The 19,558-nt window shown below is 36.2% G+C and overlaps 1 protein-coding gene and 1 non-coding gene across 3 annotated transcripts in view; one reads left to right on the plus strand and one right to left on the minus strand.

Annotated features, from left to right (window-relative positions):
• The window catches only part of MIB1 (mindbomb E3 ubiquitin protein ligase 1), a 127,700-nt gene that overhangs the window by 40,181 nt on the left and 67,961 nt on the right, over window positions 1-19,558 (minus strand). For both annotated transcript variants that reach the window (XM_034995994.1, XM_034995993.1), the window contains exons 11-12: window positions 11,724-11,921; window positions 8,882-9,033 (exon numbers count right to left, since the gene is read on the minus strand). In XM_034995994.1, the coding sequence (XP_034851885.1) occupies window positions 8,882-9,033; window positions 11,724-11,921 (350 nt within the window). The remainder of the gene's footprint in view (window positions 1-8,881; window positions 9,034-11,723; window positions 11,922-19,558) is intronic.
• On the plus strand, window positions 18,840-18,981 carry LOC118004829. Its single transcript, XR_004677708.1, has one exon. It is a non-coding gene; the product is annotated as a U4 spliceosomal RNA (small nuclear RNA).

The raw sequence follows: 19,558 nt of genomic DNA on the forward strand, positions 1-19,558 counted from the left end.
CATTGATTACTACAGGACAGCCAACCTTTTCATTTATGAATATCAATCACATGTTGACTAATTTCAGCTTATTTAAATTATTCAGATTGTGGTTTAAATCAAATAATTTGTTACTGTTAATTCTCCTTGGGAGAACCACAGTGGTTAACAATGTTTATAAAAAGTTTTATGAAAAATGTGTGGATGACTTAAGGACTGCAAATAAAATAATTTTATTATTTACCGTCTTGGTGTTACATTTTTTTTATCTTCAGAATAGAAATGGCAATGAAATGTAGCCTATGCTGCATAATAAAAAAATACACTTCCTCCAAAGGAAGAAAATATTTGGGAAGGTGACCTAAAACCTACCTGAACATAATGGGAACACCACAGTGTGGTTCCTATGGACATGCACGTATTTTAAATTAAAGAAAATATAACATTAAATATAATACTCTAGAAATGCTGGGTCACTATATTCCAGGATTAGCATTTAATTTTACTGCAATTTACCTGAATATTGATAAAGGTAAAAAAGAAAAATGAACGATTCTGCAGAATATTTTGTGCAGAGACTGAAACAGGATCTAGTTCTTCCAACCCCAAAAGTTTTTAACCTTCAGAAAAGAAAGGAAATGCTAAGTACCATGGCTTTTTACTATGTAGGTATTTCACCTCTCCATACTTGTTTCCTCAGTTGTAAAATGAAGATCTCTTCTAATAATAACATCCTATGACTCTCCTCACTCTGTCTTCTTTGTCCTTCACAAAATAAAGATACACACAAGCCTCTCTCTCTCAGGGGAGAGAAAATGAAGGAAGAGGAAAAATGATAAGTTATCCAACATCCCTCTATTTTTCTTACTGACTGCAATACAATTATAGGTAATAAAATGTTCTTTAACACATGGAAACAAACATTTCAGTAATTAATGAAGGGTTACTGATGGCAAGTAGTAGTTTAAAAATCTACATGTTCACACAATCTTCAACAGTCCACTCCTCTATTTAAAAGTGAAGATCATCCCTTAAAAGAATGTGGGCAAAGGAAAGTTTATATAGATAAATCTTATCACTGCATTCAAATTATTAGGCCTACCTGCTCATTTTAATCACATTTCAATTAGTTACATTAAATATTTATGTATTAGAAGGCACATCATGTTTGAGAGTGGATGCATGGCACATAAGAGAAAATGGACACACTATATAGTATCATTTAATACACTCTCAGCTACTTTTTATATATAGCACTCTGCATGTTCAGAGTTTATAAGAAAAACATTAAACACAAAGATATGGTCTAGATTATCAAATCTTCATATATTCAACATAGTCTCATTTACCAGGCCTTATTTCAGAATTTTAAAAGTTAAATAAAGGTATCATAACATTCTAGAGGGAAAATTATGAGTTGCTCATATATTCAGTATGATTTAGTATGTGCCTTTGTGGGAATAAACAAGTAAGTAAGAAATGCCTGTGAAGTTATCTTTTTTTTTTATTTAAGATTTTATTTATTTATTTGAGAGAGAGAGAGAGAGAAACAGTATGAGAGGGGAGAGGGTATGAGGGAGAAGCAGTCTCCCCCCTGAGCTGGGAGCCCGATGTGGGACTTGATCCCAGGACTCCGGGATCATGACCCGAGCCGAAGGCAGTCGCTTAACCAACGCTTAACCAACTTAACCAGGCGCCCCTGCCTGTGAAGTTATCTTAGCACTAACCTAAAAACACAAGTGTATCACATCATGTGGTCTATTCATATTTTGCTGTTACTTTTCACACTCAATTTATATTAAAGAAAAATTTGTAAATAACACTATATAAGGTAACTTTATAATACTGCTAAGAGTACCTCCAAAATATCTATCCAGTATCAGTACTTCCAAAATACTTAGCTGGTTTTTGGCCAGCTCTGCAGAGAATACTGCTAATTTATTTTCATGCCTGTTAAGGAGATCTAGTAACTTAATTAAGAGCTAAAAATGCAACATCCTCACAGAAAGTACCTAAGTAATGTGCCAATTAATGGTATTCCAAAGAAATTTAGTTTTCATTTTCAACAACAGCAATGCTTCCTGCTCTTCATTTAAAGCTGAAATTTCACCTGTATACAAAAAAAGACAATATGGCTAAACTCTAGGGAAAATGTCTCTAAATATCAAAAATAAGAAAAAGCATGGTTCTCTTGGTTAAGATTCCTGAAATAAAAGATCTATATTAAGACATATGCTATTCTAGGGCGCCTGGGTGGCTCAGATGGTTAAGCATCTGCCTTCGGCTCAGGTCATGATCCCAGGGTCCTGGGATTGAGTCCCGCATCAGGCTCCCTGCTCAGCGGGGAGCCTGCTTCTCCCTCTGCCTCTCTCTCTCTGTCTCTCATGAATAAATAAAATAAAATCTTTAAAAAAAAAAAAGACATATGCTATTCTAAAATGCTCCAAATTTTATAAACCATGATACCAAAATACTCAGTGTCTCAGAATGAAAGCTTATATAGTCTCCCACAATTCTGAAAGAAAAGAAACGGCTTTATAATTCTTTCTCTCTTAATGTCTCTGCTGTTATACCATGAGGAAACATCAAGATCAGCTTTGAAATCCAGAACCTACATTGATCTGAGGCTTTGAAATCTAGATTTCAAAGTATATATATTCTTCATAAATATTGGACATCTAGACATATTTTTGATAACCGGGGATATTATAGTTTCTTTCTAAAAAGCACAACCAGGGGTGCCTGGGTGGCTCAGTCAGTTAAGCATCTGCTTTTGGCTCAGGTCATGATCCCAGGGTCCTGGGATAGAGCCCCATATTGGGCTCCCTGCTCCACGGGGGTCTACTTGTCCCTCTCCTCCCCACTCATACTGTCTCTATCTCTGTCTCTCTCTCTAATAAATAAACACTTTAAAAATAAATAAATAAATAGCACAACCAATAACTCTACTGTGTTATTAACTTATTGCCAAAAACTCATTACTGCTTACTATAGGCAAAGCTAAGGAATAGAATGCTACTTAAATCCCACATGTATACACATGCACATATAAACCTTGGAAACTTTTCCATATTGCTAACCACAATAAATTGAAATAATTGTAAGTAAATATTTGTGCTGGTATTAAGTTACACTCGCAATGTAAATGATTTGCTGTAGAAATAATATATATGTATTCTAATAAAAAAACCCTCAAAATTAGCTAAGAATTATATTAACTAAAGTACCATCAATTGTAATTAAAATTGACTATACATGAAATTCAACAATTAAGACAAGTATACTAAAGAAGTATAACTGTAGTTTAAAACAAAGATCACAAAGAACAAATTAAAATGTTATAATTCAAGGTAAGAGATTCATCAAGTTATATAACTTATAAAATGCTTATAAGAAAGGGGGAAATGTTGGCACATATTAATCATGCCTAATATTTTATTCAAAAATGCTAATTTCATCAGGTTCTGGAAATAATAAATGAACTATATCTGATTTCCTCAAATAAGTGTTAAGGCCAAAGACTTTTTTTTTTTTTTAAGATTTTATTTATTTATTTGAGAGAGAGAGAACACATGAGAGGAGATAGGGTCAGAGGACGAAGGAGACTCCCTGCCGAGCAGGGAGCCCGATGCGGGACTCGATCCAGGGACTCCAGGATCATGACCTGAGCCGAAGGCAGTCGCTTAACCAACTGAGCCACCCAGGCGCCCAAGACTTTTTTTTTTTTAAGATTTATTTATTTGACAGAGAGAGACACAGCAAGAGAGGGAACATGAGCAGGGAAAGTGGGAGAGGGAGGAGCAGGCTTCCCGCCAAGCAGGGAGCCAGATGTGGGGCTCGATCCCAGGACCCTGGGATCATGACCTGAGCTGAAGGCAGATGCTTAACAACTGAGCCACCCAGGCACCCCAAGGCCAAAGTTTTTTTTTTTTTCCACTTTTAATTTTAATTTATTTTTTTTAATTCTTATGTTAATCCCCATACATTACATCATTAGTTTTGGATGAAGTGTTCCATGATTCATTGTTTGTGCATAACACCCAGTGCTCCATGCAGAATGTGCCCTCCTCAATACCCACCACCAGGCTAACCCATCCTCCCACCCCCCTCCCCTCTAGAACCCTGTTTGTTTTTCAGAGTCCATCGTAAGGCCAAAGAGTTTTTTAAAAAAATTCTGAGTACACCAAAAATGATTCCTTCTGTCTTTTGACATCACTCATCAGTACAAGGAAAGAAAAGCATATTTTAAGAATAAAAAATCTGAGGGCACCTGGGTGGCTCAGTTGTTAAGCGTCTGCCTTCGGCTCAGGTCGTGATCCCAGGGTCCTGGGATCGAGTCCCACATCGGGCTCCCTGCTTGGCGGGAAGCCTGCTTCTCCCTCTCCCACTCCCCCTGCTTGTGTTCCTGCTCTCGCTATCTCTCTCTCTGTCAAATAAATAAATAAAATCTTTAAAAAAAAAAAAAAGAATAAAAAATCTGATATGAAAAAAAGAACTGAAAACAACCTCAATTTGCAATTTAAACTGATACATAAGTTGTATAATCTTCTGATATTCTTTAGAGTCCAATTAAAATCACTCTTTATCTGGCAATCTATAGTCATAATTGCATGAAATGTCTTAAGGAAATAGGAATAAAAAACAATCATATAGCTTTAACTAAAGCACTTGGCTGCATAATAAAAATGGCTTTTTCCTCTTTTTTTAAAATGTCACCTAAAATAAAAAATGTCACCTGACACCAGTTATTTGACTGGAGAAATCACCCTTATAAATTTTTAAGGGAATTCTCAAGATACATGCAAGAATTAAAGAAATGTAAGTAGTATACTCTCTCCTCCTTGTATAGGCTTATTACCATTATTAAATATACTACCCCTACTCCCAGTAAAGTGAAACAATTCAAAATATTTAAAGGTTACTCGTTTCCTAAACACTTCAATTTTCAATTTATCTTAAACTTTATGATTTAATGTGATAAGCTAAATTCCCTCAATAAAATCTCTCTTTTTTTTTTAAAGATTTCATTTATTTATCTGGGGGGGCATGAGTAGGGGGAGGGACAGAGGAAGAGGGAGAAGCACACTCCCCGCTGAGCAGGGAGCCTGACATGGAGCTCAATCCCAGGACCCTGGGATCATGACCTGAGCTGAATGTAGATGCTTTACTGACTGAGCCACCCAGGTGCACCAGTAAAATCTCTTTTTGACCATTCTAATCTGAAATAATTGCTATTTGAATTCCTAGCAGTTCTTCTACAGAATCCGTAACTAATCACATTACATCCTGTGATACCTAGCACTGTCCTGTCAAATTAAGACTAACATTTATTAAGTCCCTATCACAGTCAAGGCATTGTGGGGGATATACAAATGAAAAGGAGTGCCCACAATTTTAACAGAAAGAAACACAGAAATACCACACTAACAAACATAAAGTGCAATAAAATAAGAACAAAGAACAAGTTAGTATAGGGCAAACAGAAAATAATTTCAATGATGAGATCTAGGAGCTCTGAAAGAAAGATGGTTAAGATCAAGAAGGGAAGGGGATAAGGATATCCTGACTAAAGAAAATGCTTAAATAAATGAAGAAAGTAGACAAGATATTTTAGAAAAAGGAACAGCATAATGTAGCTGAAGGGAAAGGTAGGAAGAGGGATTTTAATTAGTGGGAGATAAAGTTACAAAAACAGGCTTAAGACACACCACAAATGGATATGAAAACCAAGTTCAAGGTATGCAAATTTTATCCTAAGTACAATAGGAAGCAACTGAAGATTTGGGAACAGGGGAGAGAGGTGCCATTATATCTATGCCTTTAGAATACTAAGTTGGTAACTGTATGAAAGTTAAATCAGCGATAACCCTGAAATCAGAGTGAACAATTAGAAAGATACTGTAATAGTTCAAGTAAAAGTGGTAAGTACTTAATTAGATCAGCAACAATGGAATAGGAAGAATGGAATAGATTGGAAAAGACTAGTAGAATAAATGGAATGTGAGAACTAACTGGAAGCTGAGAATTAGTGAGAGAGTAGTCAAAGATAACCCTAAACAAACAGGCAGCAAGGGGACTGATGGCTGTATTAATACATTCTTAGTTAAATCATTCACTGTCCATGTGTTTCAGTCTTGAAACCATAATACAGAAAAAGTAATACAAGGTAGTTAAGAGCTATTATTCTTTTTTCTTTTTTAAAGTAGGCTCCATGTGGAGAAAGCGGAACCCTCTTACACTGTTGGTGGGAATGCAAGCTGGTGCAGCCACTCTGGAAAACAGATGGAGTTCCTCAAAAAGTTGAAAATATAACTACTCTTTGACCCAGCAATTGCCTTACTGGGTATTTACCCCAAAGGTACAAATGTAGTGATCCGAAAGGGCACCTGCACCCCAATGTTTATAGCAGCAATGTCCACAATAGCCAAACTATGGAAAGAGCCCAGATGTCCATCAACAGATGAATGGATAAAAAAGATGTGATATATATATACAATGGAATATTACTCAGCCATCAAAAAATATGAAATCTTGCCATTTGCAATGATGTGGATGGAACTAGAGGGTATTATGCTAAGCAAAATAAGTCAAACAGAGAAAGACAGCTATCATAAGATCTCACTCATATGTGGAATTTGAGAAACAAAACAGGATCATACAGGAAGAGAGGAAAAAATAAAACAAGACAAAATCAGAGAGGGAGACAAACCATAAGAGACTCTTAATCATAGGAAACTGAGGGTTGCTGAAGGGGATGGGAGTGGGGGGGATGGGGTAACCGGGTGATAGACATTAAGGAGGGCATGTGATGTAATGAGCACTGGGTAATATATAAGACTGATGAATCACTGGCCTCTATCTCTGAAACTAATAATACATTATATGTTAACTGAATTTAAATTTAAAAAATTAAAAAATAAATAAAATAAAGCAGGCTCCATGCCCAGCGTGCAGTCCAACGCAGGGCTTGAACTTACGACCATGAGATCAAGACCTGAGCTGAGATCAAGAGTCAGATGCTTAACTGACTAAGCCACCCAGCACCCCTATGATCTATTAAGGCAGATTGTTGCTCAACTTCTAGCTGCTCCACTAGTCAGCTGTGTGATCTTGAATAAGTAAATTCCTTTATAAGCTTCATATTATCTATAAAAAGAGGATATTAACACCTGCCTCAAAAAGCTGTTTTCTGAAAGGATTAAAGGAGATAATGCATGTAAACCATTTAGTAGAGGCCCTGCCTGTGTAAGTGCTATCATCATCATCTTCTCTTTGAAAGGCAGGGAACATATAATACTATTTTGTCTCCTTCACAGTGCCGAAGTATGAAGTGTTCAAATATTTGTAATTTGAAAAATCAAGACATAATCTAAAATATGTTCATTTATTTCCTCCCACATTATATACCCACTGTTAGGAGCATCAACAAGCAATAGCAGTAAAATCCTTTTGTTCTCTGTGCTCCCCCTCTAGTGGTGATCCTAAGAAGCTAAAAAAATAGCAAAAACTAGAAGGATACATAATATAAAAACGCAGTATGGAACCAGAGGACAGGAAGTCATAGGGATGTAATACAGTTAGTTCATACTGTACTGTATATTTCAAAGTTGCTAAAGCAGTAAATATTAAAAGTTCTTCTCACAAGAAAAAATATATGTAATCACATGTGGTGAAGGATGTTAACCAGACTTATGGAAATCATTTCATAATATATTCATATATCAAATCATTATATTGTGCAACTGAAACTAACAATATTATATGTCAATTTTATCTCAATTTTAAAAAAAGAATTCAGGATAAACTGTCAAAATAAACTTCAAAGTGAACAGCTAGCTCCCTCAGGCAAGATATGCAGGCTTAATTCAACTATAAACAGAAGACATCTAATGCAATTTTCTAAAATGCTTCTCAAGGTTAAGTTGTTCCCAAAAATTCATTCATAGAAAGCTCTAAATTAAGCAAAACTAAGTATTTTCCTGTTCTGTGAGACTCTGCAGATCCTTTATGAGTTGTGATTTCCCAGAAGTTTTTCTCAAACTATAACCAGCAAATCTTTTTTCTAGTAGACTGCCTATCACTATTGTTAACAATGGCTGGGGAATATCTACACTAGAAGCTTATATAATTATATTATTAATAAAGAATTAGGTACTTAATATTTAGCCACAAGTTAAAAAAACAATCATGCAAATGGGGTGCCTGGATGGCCCAGTCAGTTAAGCATCCGACTCTTGATCTCAGTTCAGGTCTTGATCTCAGGATCTTGAGTTCAAGCCCCGCACTGGACTACACACTGGGCATGGAGCCTACTTAAAAATCATGCAAATGGATAACATGAGATCAGAGGACACACTGAGAATGATCTTAAAGAAACATATATCTCAAAATGAAATGCATTAAAAAAAAAATTTTTTTTTTAAGATTTTATTTATTTATTTGAGAGAGAGAGGAGAGACAGTGATTTATTTGAGAGAGACAGACAAGCGGGGAGGAGAGGGAGAAGCGGGCTTCCCACAGAGCAAGGAGCCCAATGCGGGGCTCGATCCCAGGGCCCTGGGATCATGACCTGAGCCAAAAGCAGACGCTTAACCGACGGAGCAACCCAGGTACCCGAAAATGGAATGCATTTTAATTAAATTTTTAGATATAAGCAAGTATTCTTGATACTTTACATACATATTTAATATATGTAAGTCATTTCATAATACTTGTATTAGTTTAACAATAAAAAAATAATATAAAACTAATCTATTTAGTGAAGACGTAATTTCCACAGACTTTAAAATTATTTATGAAGTACTAAAATATGCCATTAGTTCCTCATCAGTATCAGAAAAAAAGAACCAGCACTAGGAAAATTTCTAAACTGCATATAAAATAGTAAAGGTGAGATCTTTACCTGGGATTTCCTCTTAGTGCAGCATGGTGTAGAGCATTAAATCCATTATTGTTTGTAATGGTAACATCTGCTCCAGCTTCTAGAAGAACTGCCAGAATGTCATCACGTTTTTTACTTATTGCATCATGAAGAGGGGTATCACCTTCAGAATCCTTTTTTTTTTAATTTAGAGAGACTTTCATTAGTTCTTGAATCAAACATCACATGTAATATTAATATGTATACTGAACTACTAAACAGAAGCCATATCCAGTAACCTTCAATAAACAACCTGTGTTAAATTTTAAGATGTAGGCAAGAAACATTAGCCTCATTATATTAAACTCATACTCAATCTAGATGGAGAACACAATGAACATGTTGTAGCCTACCAAAGAAAAGGAAAAATTAAAAAGTACCCTCAAATATGATTCAGCTAATTACAAAAATTAATGAGGTGAAAGCTGCCCCCAAAATTCATTAGTTTAAAATGGCCTACTATACCAGATTCCTACCAGTCAGTAATCACTATGCCCTAAACTTTCAAAACAAACCTACACCAGTCTTGGGGCCTTAGAGCAATGAATTGAAAGTCAGTAGTCCTTAACCTTGGCTGCACATTCAGAATCTGTAGGGGAGCTCTTAAAAAGATACCCAGGCACAGGGGGCCTCGGTGGCGCAGTCAGTTAAGCTTCCGGCTCTTGGTTTCAGCTCAGGTCATGATCTCAAGGTCGTGAGATTGAGCCCTGTGCCAGGCTCCATGACTGACACAGAGTCTGCTTGGGATTCTCTCTCCGTTTCCCTCTGCCCCTCCCGCTCATGCATGAGCATGCATTCTCTCTCTAAAATAAATAAATACAGGGCGCCTGGGTGGCTCAGTTGGTTAAGCGACTGCCTTCGGCTCAGGTCATGATCCTGGAGTCCCGGGATCGAGTCCCACATCAGGCTCCCTGCTCAGCGGGGTGTCTGCTTCTCCCTCTGCCCTCTTCCCTCTCGTGCTCTCTGTCTCTCATTCTCTCTCTCTCAAATAAATACATAAAATCTTTAAAAAAATAAAATAAAATAAAATAAATAAATACATCTTAAAAAAAAAAAAAAAAGACACTCAGGCTGTTCTCCAGGACAACTAAACCAGAATCTCTAGGGGTAAGACCCAGGCATTAGCAGTTTTTCAGATCCCCCCAGCTGAATATATTATGTAGTCATGGGTGAAAATATTAATCTAAATGTTGTCAAGGGGCAGGAAAGTGGCTAATTAATCAAAATAGAAACAAATGTAAAAGAAAATTTAGCAGTCTCGGTCTTCCTTTTTTTCAAGCTGACTACTTTTTTCATCAATCAACTGATTTAGTAGATTATCTGCATAAGTGGGTAATTTAGACCTCATTTATTCCATAGTTTCATAAGTACTATTCTCAGTTAAGTCATACTTATGGCTTATACCATGGTTGCTAAGTTCAGCCTGCCACCTGTTTTTGTAAATAGTTTTATTGGAATTCAGCCATACACATCCATTTATGTATTATCGACGGCTGTTTTCATGCTACAATTGCAGCACTGGATAGTCATGATAGAAACTACATGAAAGCCTAATTATCATCTGGCCCTTTACAGAAAAAGTTGGCCAATCCCAGGCATATCCTCATCTACCCTCATAACAAATTCCTAACCCAAGTTCAATCCAACCAGCCACTTTCTAGCCTCCTATCTAGTGGCACTAAAAATTCATAGTCTTCAACTTGAGATAGGTTGTTTTTTTTTTAAGATTTTATTTATTTATCAGAGAGAGACAGTACAAGTGAGAAACAGAGAGCACAAGCATGGGGAGCGGCAGGCAGAAGGAGAAGCAGGCACCCCACTGAGTAAGGAGCCTGGTGTGGGATTCGATACCAGGACCCTGGGATCATGACCTGAGCTGAAGGCAGACGTTTAACCGACTGAGCCACCCAGGCATCCCAAGAGATAGGCTCTTAATATGGCTGGAATAAGCTTCTACCGGCCCTGATCGTCCTTCCTTCTGGTCCCCACAGTAGCTATTCCAAACATTTATCATTCTTCTCAGTTACCTTTTCTATACCTATTACTCCCCATTCACTCTCAACAGATGACTTTGTCTGCCATTTCAGACGCCAAAAAATCAACAGGTACAAATTATCTCTCCTTCAACAGATCAACACCCTCTAATTCCTCCCCCATCCTCCAATTCTATAATCCGCTTAGAGGCTCTAAGTTCCAAACCCTGTCAGTTCCAAAATGCTATGACTCAGAAATATCAGTCTCTGATAACCATCTAGCTGAATAAAATCTCCAATTCTTTGAGTTCTCAAACCCTCAGTCCCATTACTCCTATTTTTCTTCTTTGTTGCTTCTCTGACATCTATCCAATCGAATCCATCTGGCTGCTAAAACTGTGGACAGGAATCATCTCTTAAGTAACTCTTGCCTCAAAAATTAGGTCCTACTGAAAATCAACCCTAAAACCCTGTATATTTTCCAAAACAGAAAATCTTCCTAATGACTAGACCAAGACCCGAAGATTATAACTGAAATAATTTAGATAAAGTAACTCTCATTAAATGCAGCCTATTATACTTCTTAAGCTGCTGAAGCTGTCATGATCAATAAAGTTAAATCAATTCATAAGCTGATATTTTTGCAAGGAAGTCCCCATCCCACCCTCTAATATAAAACCAATCTACTGACACTTTCCTTAAAAAGTCTTTTCTAAGAACAGCTGCCAATTTTATCACATGATCAAACAAAAATGAACTGATAACAAAGGAATGCTTACCACAGAACTTAGTATTTCCTCTTAACAGAATCCTAGCAACGCCTGCAGAATATCTGTCATTAAAGATTTTACCTGGAGACTAGGATGACAGCCGAAGTCCAATAAAGTCTTCACGACCTGCAGATGGCCTTTATTGACAGCGATATGAAGTGGCGTCTGTCGGCGCTTGTTGCGAGCATTCAAGTCAGCACTGCCCCGATGCAGTACTTCTATAACAGCACCTTCGTCTCCAAAAGCTGCATGGTGAACAGCTCTATCTCCATCTTTATCCTAAACATCAGTATTTAAATCTGAATTAGTGAGCAAATATTTTAGAAAGAAAAATAAAACCTGAAGCTATAATAATTCAGTAAGAATTGATGTGAGAAAAGAAAACACAGAATGGAGTCAACAAAATAACTTGAAATGAAATTCACTTGAATAGTGATTAACTCCAAAGATAAATGATGAACCTGGATCAATATACTATGTCACATACATACTAGACCAACACTTATATCAGAAGTAGTCTGATCTTTCATTACTCTTATCAGCCATGATGATAAGCCAACATTAAGAAAAATGCTAAATTATGATACAACTATGTATATAAACATTTTTCCATTTAAAAATTTTACAAAGGCTTTTTAATGACATAAAAATTATATAAACATTAGTTGAGTAATTTAAAGAGGAAGAAAGGATGCCAAACTGTGATCTCAATTAACTTTGAGACCATATTAACATTGGTTATCTCTAGCTGGTGAGCTTATACTTTTCTGTATATTCAAGAACAGAAAAAATTAAGTACCACCATAAAAGATAAAAATGAAACACAAATCAGCGTAACTTCATATATCCAAAATTCCAAAACTATTTCAGAAGAATTAAGTAGGTATGCCTTACCTTTTATAATAGGCCTATTTCTGGAGATGAGAGGTAGAGAAAGACCAGATTGCTTAAATTTTTTTTTTAATGTAGGAAACTTTTTTTTTTTTTTTTTTTAAAGAGAGAGAGCGTGTGCAAGCACGGGGTAGGGGTGCAGAGAGAGAGAGGGAGAGAGAATCCCAAGCAGACTCTGCAGAGCCCAGTGCAGGGCTCAATCTCATAACCCTGAGACCATGACCCCAGCCGAAATCAAGAGTCCAATGCTTAACTGACTAAATCACCCAGGCGCCAAGAAACTACTTTTTAAAGAGGAAAAAAAATGCCTGTCCTGCACCATGAAGATAATATACATAGTCCACACCAAAAAAGAAGTCCCATTACTTTGCTAGATGCAGACAGAGATGGGTATTATAAGGATACTATCTTTATTCCAGACTACATCTCAAATTTTAACACCCAGAAGTAAGCATGTTAAGACTTTCTCCAGAGCAGTGGTTCCCAACCCACAGTCCTACCCCTCATGGACTCCAGTTTTAGCAAGTGGTTTGAAAATCCATATAGTATTCAGGATTATTTGAACTACTTTTCACGGATTTAAATTAAAAACAAAACAAGAGTTCATTCAAAACAGCTGCTGAATTCAAAATAGTCTTTGGTCTTAACATATTTTCTCAGACAGACATTTAAAGTAAAACTGCTCGTGTAGGAGTCCACAACAATTTGACAGCCGCCCTTTTTTTTTTTTTTAAGATTTATGTATTTATTTATTTATTTATTTGACAGAGAGAGAGAGAGAGAGACACAGCAAGAGAGGGAACACAAGCACTTTTATCCTACCCCAATCTATTCTTCACACACACACACACACACACACACACATTCCCTCTGTAAAGCACACAATTTATGTTTAAAACTCTTTAATGTAACTCTACTATATAACGAACTAACCTCTTTTAAAGCCTACTTCTGTGGACCACACCTGCTGCCCGTCATCGTCCCACATATAAAACTTTAACTTACCAACTTATTTGACCCACTATGTTCACGTACAACTTATTTGACTCCAGACTTCAATGCTCTTATTCATCACCTTGTTGGCTTAGACTAGACATCCTTTACAACTCAACTCAGGCAACCAACCCCTCCCCTCTGAAACCTCCACTCTCAAAAAATTCTCTTTTATTATCACACTGTAGTATAATTATTTGTTTCCAAGTACACTTCTTTGACTTTGAGCATATTGGGGGCTACAACTCTATCTTCATCATCTTTATTCCCAGGAATTTGGAAACTACATACACTAGAAAGTAACAATTAAATTTATTTCGTTTTTCTTCCAAGTAAAAAACCTCAGTTGCACAAACATCTTAACTAATAGGGTTTGCTGCTTTTTTCTGACTCCATCTTAAGTATTTCAAATAAACCTAATAAAAAAAAGCTCATTATTATGACTCTGATACTGGGGGATAAGAGGGTAGAAAGAACCAAGATCAGTTTTAGGTTTAATTTGAGGCCCCTGCACAAATCCAAATTCACAGTGCCTACTAGCTAGTAAGAACCAAAATGGGTATTGAGTTGAATCTTTAACATGCCTTAATTACATTTTTTAAATGATTTTTTTTTTACCGTGGGAAAATACAAGAAACATAAAATTTACCATCTTAACCATTTTTAAGTGTAAAGTTCAATGATATTAAACACATTCATACTGTTATGCACCCATCACCACCATCCATCTCCAGAACTCTTCATTTTACAAAACTGAAACTATACATTTCACACAGTAATTCTCCATTGTCCCTCTCCCCAACTCATGGAAACCATCATTATACTTTGTCTCTATGATTTTTGACTACTCTAGGTACTTCATATAAATGGAAGCATACAGTATTTGCATTTTTGCAATTGGCATCATGTCCTCAACAGGTTAATCTATATTGTAGCATGAGTCAGAATTTCCTTCCTTTTTAAGACTAAATAATATTCCATTTTATGTATATACCACATTTTGTTTAGTCATTCATACATCATGGACACTTGGGTTGTTTCCAAGTGTTAATTATTGTGAATAATGCTATGAACATGGGTGTAAAAATATCTCTTTGAGACCCTAGTTTCAACTCTTTGGGGTATATAACTCAGAAATGCAATTGCTGGATCATACAGTAATTCCATTTTTAACAAACCTCCATACTGTTTTCCACAACAGCTATACCATTTTACATTCCCACCAACAGTCCAGAAGGGTTCCAATTTCTCCACATCCTCACCAACACTTATTTTGTTCTGTTTTGTCTTTAAAGATTTGTCAGAAAGAGAGAGAGAGAGAGAGCAGCACAAGCAGGGGGAGGGGCAGAGGGAGAAGCAGGCTCTCCGCCGGGCAGGGAGCACCATGTGGAACTCGATCCCAGGAGCCTGGGATCATGACCTGAGCCGAAGGCAACCGCTTAACCGACTGAGTACCCAGGCATCCCTGTTTTGTTTTGTTTTTATAGTAGCCATCTGAGTAGGTGTGAGGTGGTATCTCATTATGGTTTTGATTTGCATTTCCCTAATGATTTGTGACGTTTAGCATTTTTCATGTGCTTATGAACCATTCATATATATTCTCTGGAGAAATGTCTACTCAAGTCCCTTGCCCAGCTGTGCATCAGGTTTTTTGTAGTTGCTGAGTTTTAAGAATTCTACATATATTCTGGATATCAACCCATTATCAGACATACAATTTGTCAGTATTGTCCCACATTCTGTAAGTTGCCTTTTCATGGTTGATAGCATCCTTTGGTGCACAGAAGATTTTAATTTTCATGAAGTCCAATTTGTCTACTTCTTCTTTTGTTGCCTGTGCCTTCAGTGTCAATGCCCAACAAATCACTGCCAAATCCAATGCTGGGAGCTTTGCCCTATGTTTTCTTCCAAGCTTTCACATTTCAGGTCTTTGACCTATTTAGTTAATTTCCATAGACAATGTTAGGTAAGGGTCCAACTTCATTCTTTTGTACATAGATACCCTGTTTTTCCAGTACCATTTATTGAAAAAACTGTCCTTTCCCCAGTGAACGGTCTTGGCACCCTTGTCAAAAATTATTTGACCATGTATTCAAGGATTTGTTACTGGACCCTATTCCATTCCATTGGTTTATATATCTGTATTTATGCCAGTACCACACTGTTTTGATTATTGTAGCTTAGTAGTAAGTTCTGAAATCAGAAGAATTAGTCTTCCAAATTTGTTATTCTTATTCAACATGGTTTTGGCTATTTGGGGGTACCTTGAAATGACATAGTGAATTGTAGGATGGATTTTTCCATTTCGGCAAAAAACATCAGTTTGGACAGTTTTGATATCATAACAATACAAATTCTTCCAATCCATGAACATGAAATATGTTTCCACTTACTTGTATCTTCTTTAATTTCTTTCAGCAGTGTTTTATAGTTTTCACTGTACAAGTCTTCCACCTCTATGGTTAAATTAATTCCTAAGTAGTTTTTTATTTTTGATGTTATTATAAATGGAGTTGTTTTCTTAATATCCTCTACTGATTGTTGACGGTTAATGTACAGAAATGAAACTAGATTCTGTGTTTTGCTACTTTGCTGAATGTCTTAATTAGTTCTGAAAGTTTTTTGTGTGGAACTTTATGGTTTTCTACATATAGGATCATATAATCTGCAGAGATAATTTTACTTCTTCCTTTCCAATGTGAATGCCTTTTATTTCTTTTTCTTGCCTACTCTGGCTAGGACTTCCAGTACCATGTTGAATATGAGTGGAAAAGTGAGCATCCTTATCTTTTTCTTGATCCGAGAGGACAAGTTTTCAGTTTTTCATATATGGCTTTTAATATGTCAAGATAGTTTCCTTCTATTCCTAGTTTGCTGTTTTTTTTATCATAGAAGGGTATTGAATTTAATCAAATGCTTTTTCTACATCAATTGCAATGGTCACAGAGTTTTTCCCCTTCATTCTGTTAATGTGGTATATATCACATTGATCAATTTATGTATGCTAAACCAACCTTCATTCCTAGAATAAATCCAACTTGGTCATGGTGTATAACCCTTTTAATATGCTGAATATGGTTTGTTAGTATTTTACTGAGAATTTTACATCAATATTCACAAGGGATACTGGTTTATAGTTTTCTAATACTATCTTTGTCTGGCTGTGATATTAGGGTAATGCTGGCTTCATAGAATGAGTCAGTAAGTGTTCTCTATGTTATTTTGGAAAAATTTGAGAGCAAATAGTTTTAGGGGCAAGCCTGTTGGGACCCCCCCCCTCCGAGAGTTTTTCTGTATCCTCACTTAATAAAACTCTATCATTTTATTCACACACACAAAAAATGGTGTTAGTTCTTCTTTAAATGTTTGGTAAATTCATCAGTGAATCAATCAGGTCAAGGGCTTTTCTTTGTCAGGAGTTTTGTTTTGTTTTGTTTTGTTTTAAAGATTTTATTTATTTGACAGAGAGAGACATAGCGAGAGGGGAACACAAGCAGGGGGAATGGGAGAGGGAGAAGCAGGCTTCCCGCCGAGCAGGGAGCCCGATGTAGGGCTCAATCCCAGGACCCTGAGATCAGCACCTGAGTGGAAGACAGACGCTTAACAACTGAGCCACCCAGGCGCCCCTGTCAGGAGATCTTTTATTACTGATTCAATCTTCTTACTAGTTATAGGTATATTCAGATTTCCTGAATTTTCATGATTCAGTCTTAGGTTTTGTGTTTCTAGGTATTTGTCCAGTTCATCTAGGTTATCTCATTTGTTGTCATATAACTGTTTACAGTACTTTCTTATAAACCTTTCCTTTTCTGTAGAATTGGTAGTAATGTCCCCACTTTCATTTCTGATTTTAATAATTTGAGTGTTTTTTCTTAATCAATCTAGCTAAATAAACATTTATCAGTTCTGCTGATCAAAGAACCAACTTGTGGTTTCACTGATTTCCTCCACTGCTTTTCTATTGTTTTATTTATCTCTGCTCAAATATTTATTATTTTATTCCTTCTGCTATCTTTGAATTTAATTTTTTTCTAGTTCCTTAAGTTGTGAAATTAGGTTGATCTGTGATCAATTTTTTAAATGTAAGCATTTATAGCTATAAATATCCCCCTTAGCACTGCTTTCACTACATCCCACAGGTTTTAGTATGTTCTGCTTTTGTTTTCATTCATCTCTAACTATTGTCTGATTTCCCTCGCAATTTCTTTAATCCATTCATTGCTTAAAAATGTTATTTAATTTCCACAAATGTGTGAATCTTCCAGTTTCTCTTCCATTATTGATTTTTAACTTCATCGAAGTGTCAAAGAAAATACTTTGTAAGACATCTACCTTTTTAAATCTATTGAGACTTGTGACTTTACAGTCTACCACAAAGAACACACGAGGTGCATTTGAGAAGAATGTATATGCTGTTGTTAGGTAGAGTGTTCTGTACATGTCTATTAGCTCTAGTTGGCTTTATTGTGTTGTTCATGTCCTCATATTTCTTTACTTATCTTCTATCTTGTTTTCTATACATTATTGAGAATAGAATACTGAAGTCTTAAACTAGTATCGTAAAAATGTCCTTTTCCCTTCACTTCTGTTAATTTTTTTCATGTTTGTATGGTCTATTATTAAGTATATAAATATTTATAATTGTTATATCTTCGTGCTGTATTGTACTTTTTATTAATATACAATGTCCTTAGTCTCTTACAACCTTCATGATTTAAAGTCTGTTTTGTCTAAAATTAGTATAGCTATCCCTGCCCTTTTTTGGTTACTATATGCATTAATATCTTTTCCCATCCTTTCACTTTAAACCTATTTGTATCTATGCATCTAAGGTGAGTCTCCTATACACAGAATATATTAGATCATTTTTTAATCCCTTCTGCCAGTCTCTTTTATAGTTTAATCCACCTATATTTAAAGTAATTATTGGGTGCCTGGGTGGCTCAGTTGGTTAAGCGACTGCCTTCAGCTCAGGTTATGATCCTGGAGTCCTGGGATCAAGTCCCATATCGGGTTCCCTGCTCGGTGAGGGGTCTGCTTCTCCCTCTGACCCTCCTCCCTCTCGTGCTCTCTGTCTCTCATTCTCTCTCTCAAATAAATAAATAAAATCTTTTAAAATAAATAAATAAATAAATAAATAAATAAAGTAATTATTGATAAGGAATAACTTACTTCTGTCATTTTGCTGTAAGTTTTCTAGATGCCACGTAGCTTTTGTTGCCTCATTTCCAACATTACTCTTTTATATTTAGTTGATATTTTGAAGTAAAAAACATTTTACTTAACTTCAATAACATATAAAATTCATTTAAAAGCTTTGCACAGTGGCAGTATCATAGCCAGTGACGTTTATCCGAGGCACAATTATTGCTAATTGAAAACTCATTTACAGGGGCGCCTGGGTGGCTCAGTCAATTAAGTGTCTGCCTTTAGCTCAGGTCATGATCCCAGGATCCTGGGATCGAGCCCCATGTTGGGCTCTTTGCTCAGTGGGGAGTCTGCTTCTCACCCCTCCTTCTGCCCCTCCCCCTGCTCGTGTTTTTTCTTTCTCAAATAAATAAAATCTTAAAAAACAACAAAAACAAACAAACAACTCATTTACAGCTCTATCTGCAACCCTTTCAGTTACTGTTATCACGAAATTACAATTTTGTACATTGTGTAATCAAAAACATAAACTAATAATTTTTTAAAATCCATCAGTTTCTTAAATTATATACAGAAAACAAAATGTGGATTTACAAACCAAAGTTACGATAATGCTAGATTTTAGACTAATCATATTTTTTTTTTTAAGATTTTATTTATTTATTTGACAGAGAGAGAGACAGAGCAGGAACACAAGCAGGGGGAGTGGGAGAGGGAGAAGCAGGCCTCCTGCCGAGCAGGGAGCCTGATGCAGGACTCGATCCCAGGACCCTGGGATCATGACCTGAGCTGAAGGCAGACACTCAATGACTGAGCCACCCAGGTGCCCTAGACTAATAATTTTTTTAATGTATTAATCTCAAATCATGTGGGAAACAGAAGAA

This window comes from Mirounga leonina, unplaced genomic scaffold, assembly GCF_011800145.1.
Source record: "Mirounga leonina isolate KUSES-001 unplaced genomic scaffold, KU_Mleo_1.0 Mir_93, whole genome shotgun sequence".
Lineage (NCBI taxonomy): Eukaryota > Metazoa > Chordata > Mammalia > Carnivora > Phocidae > Mirounga > Mirounga leonina.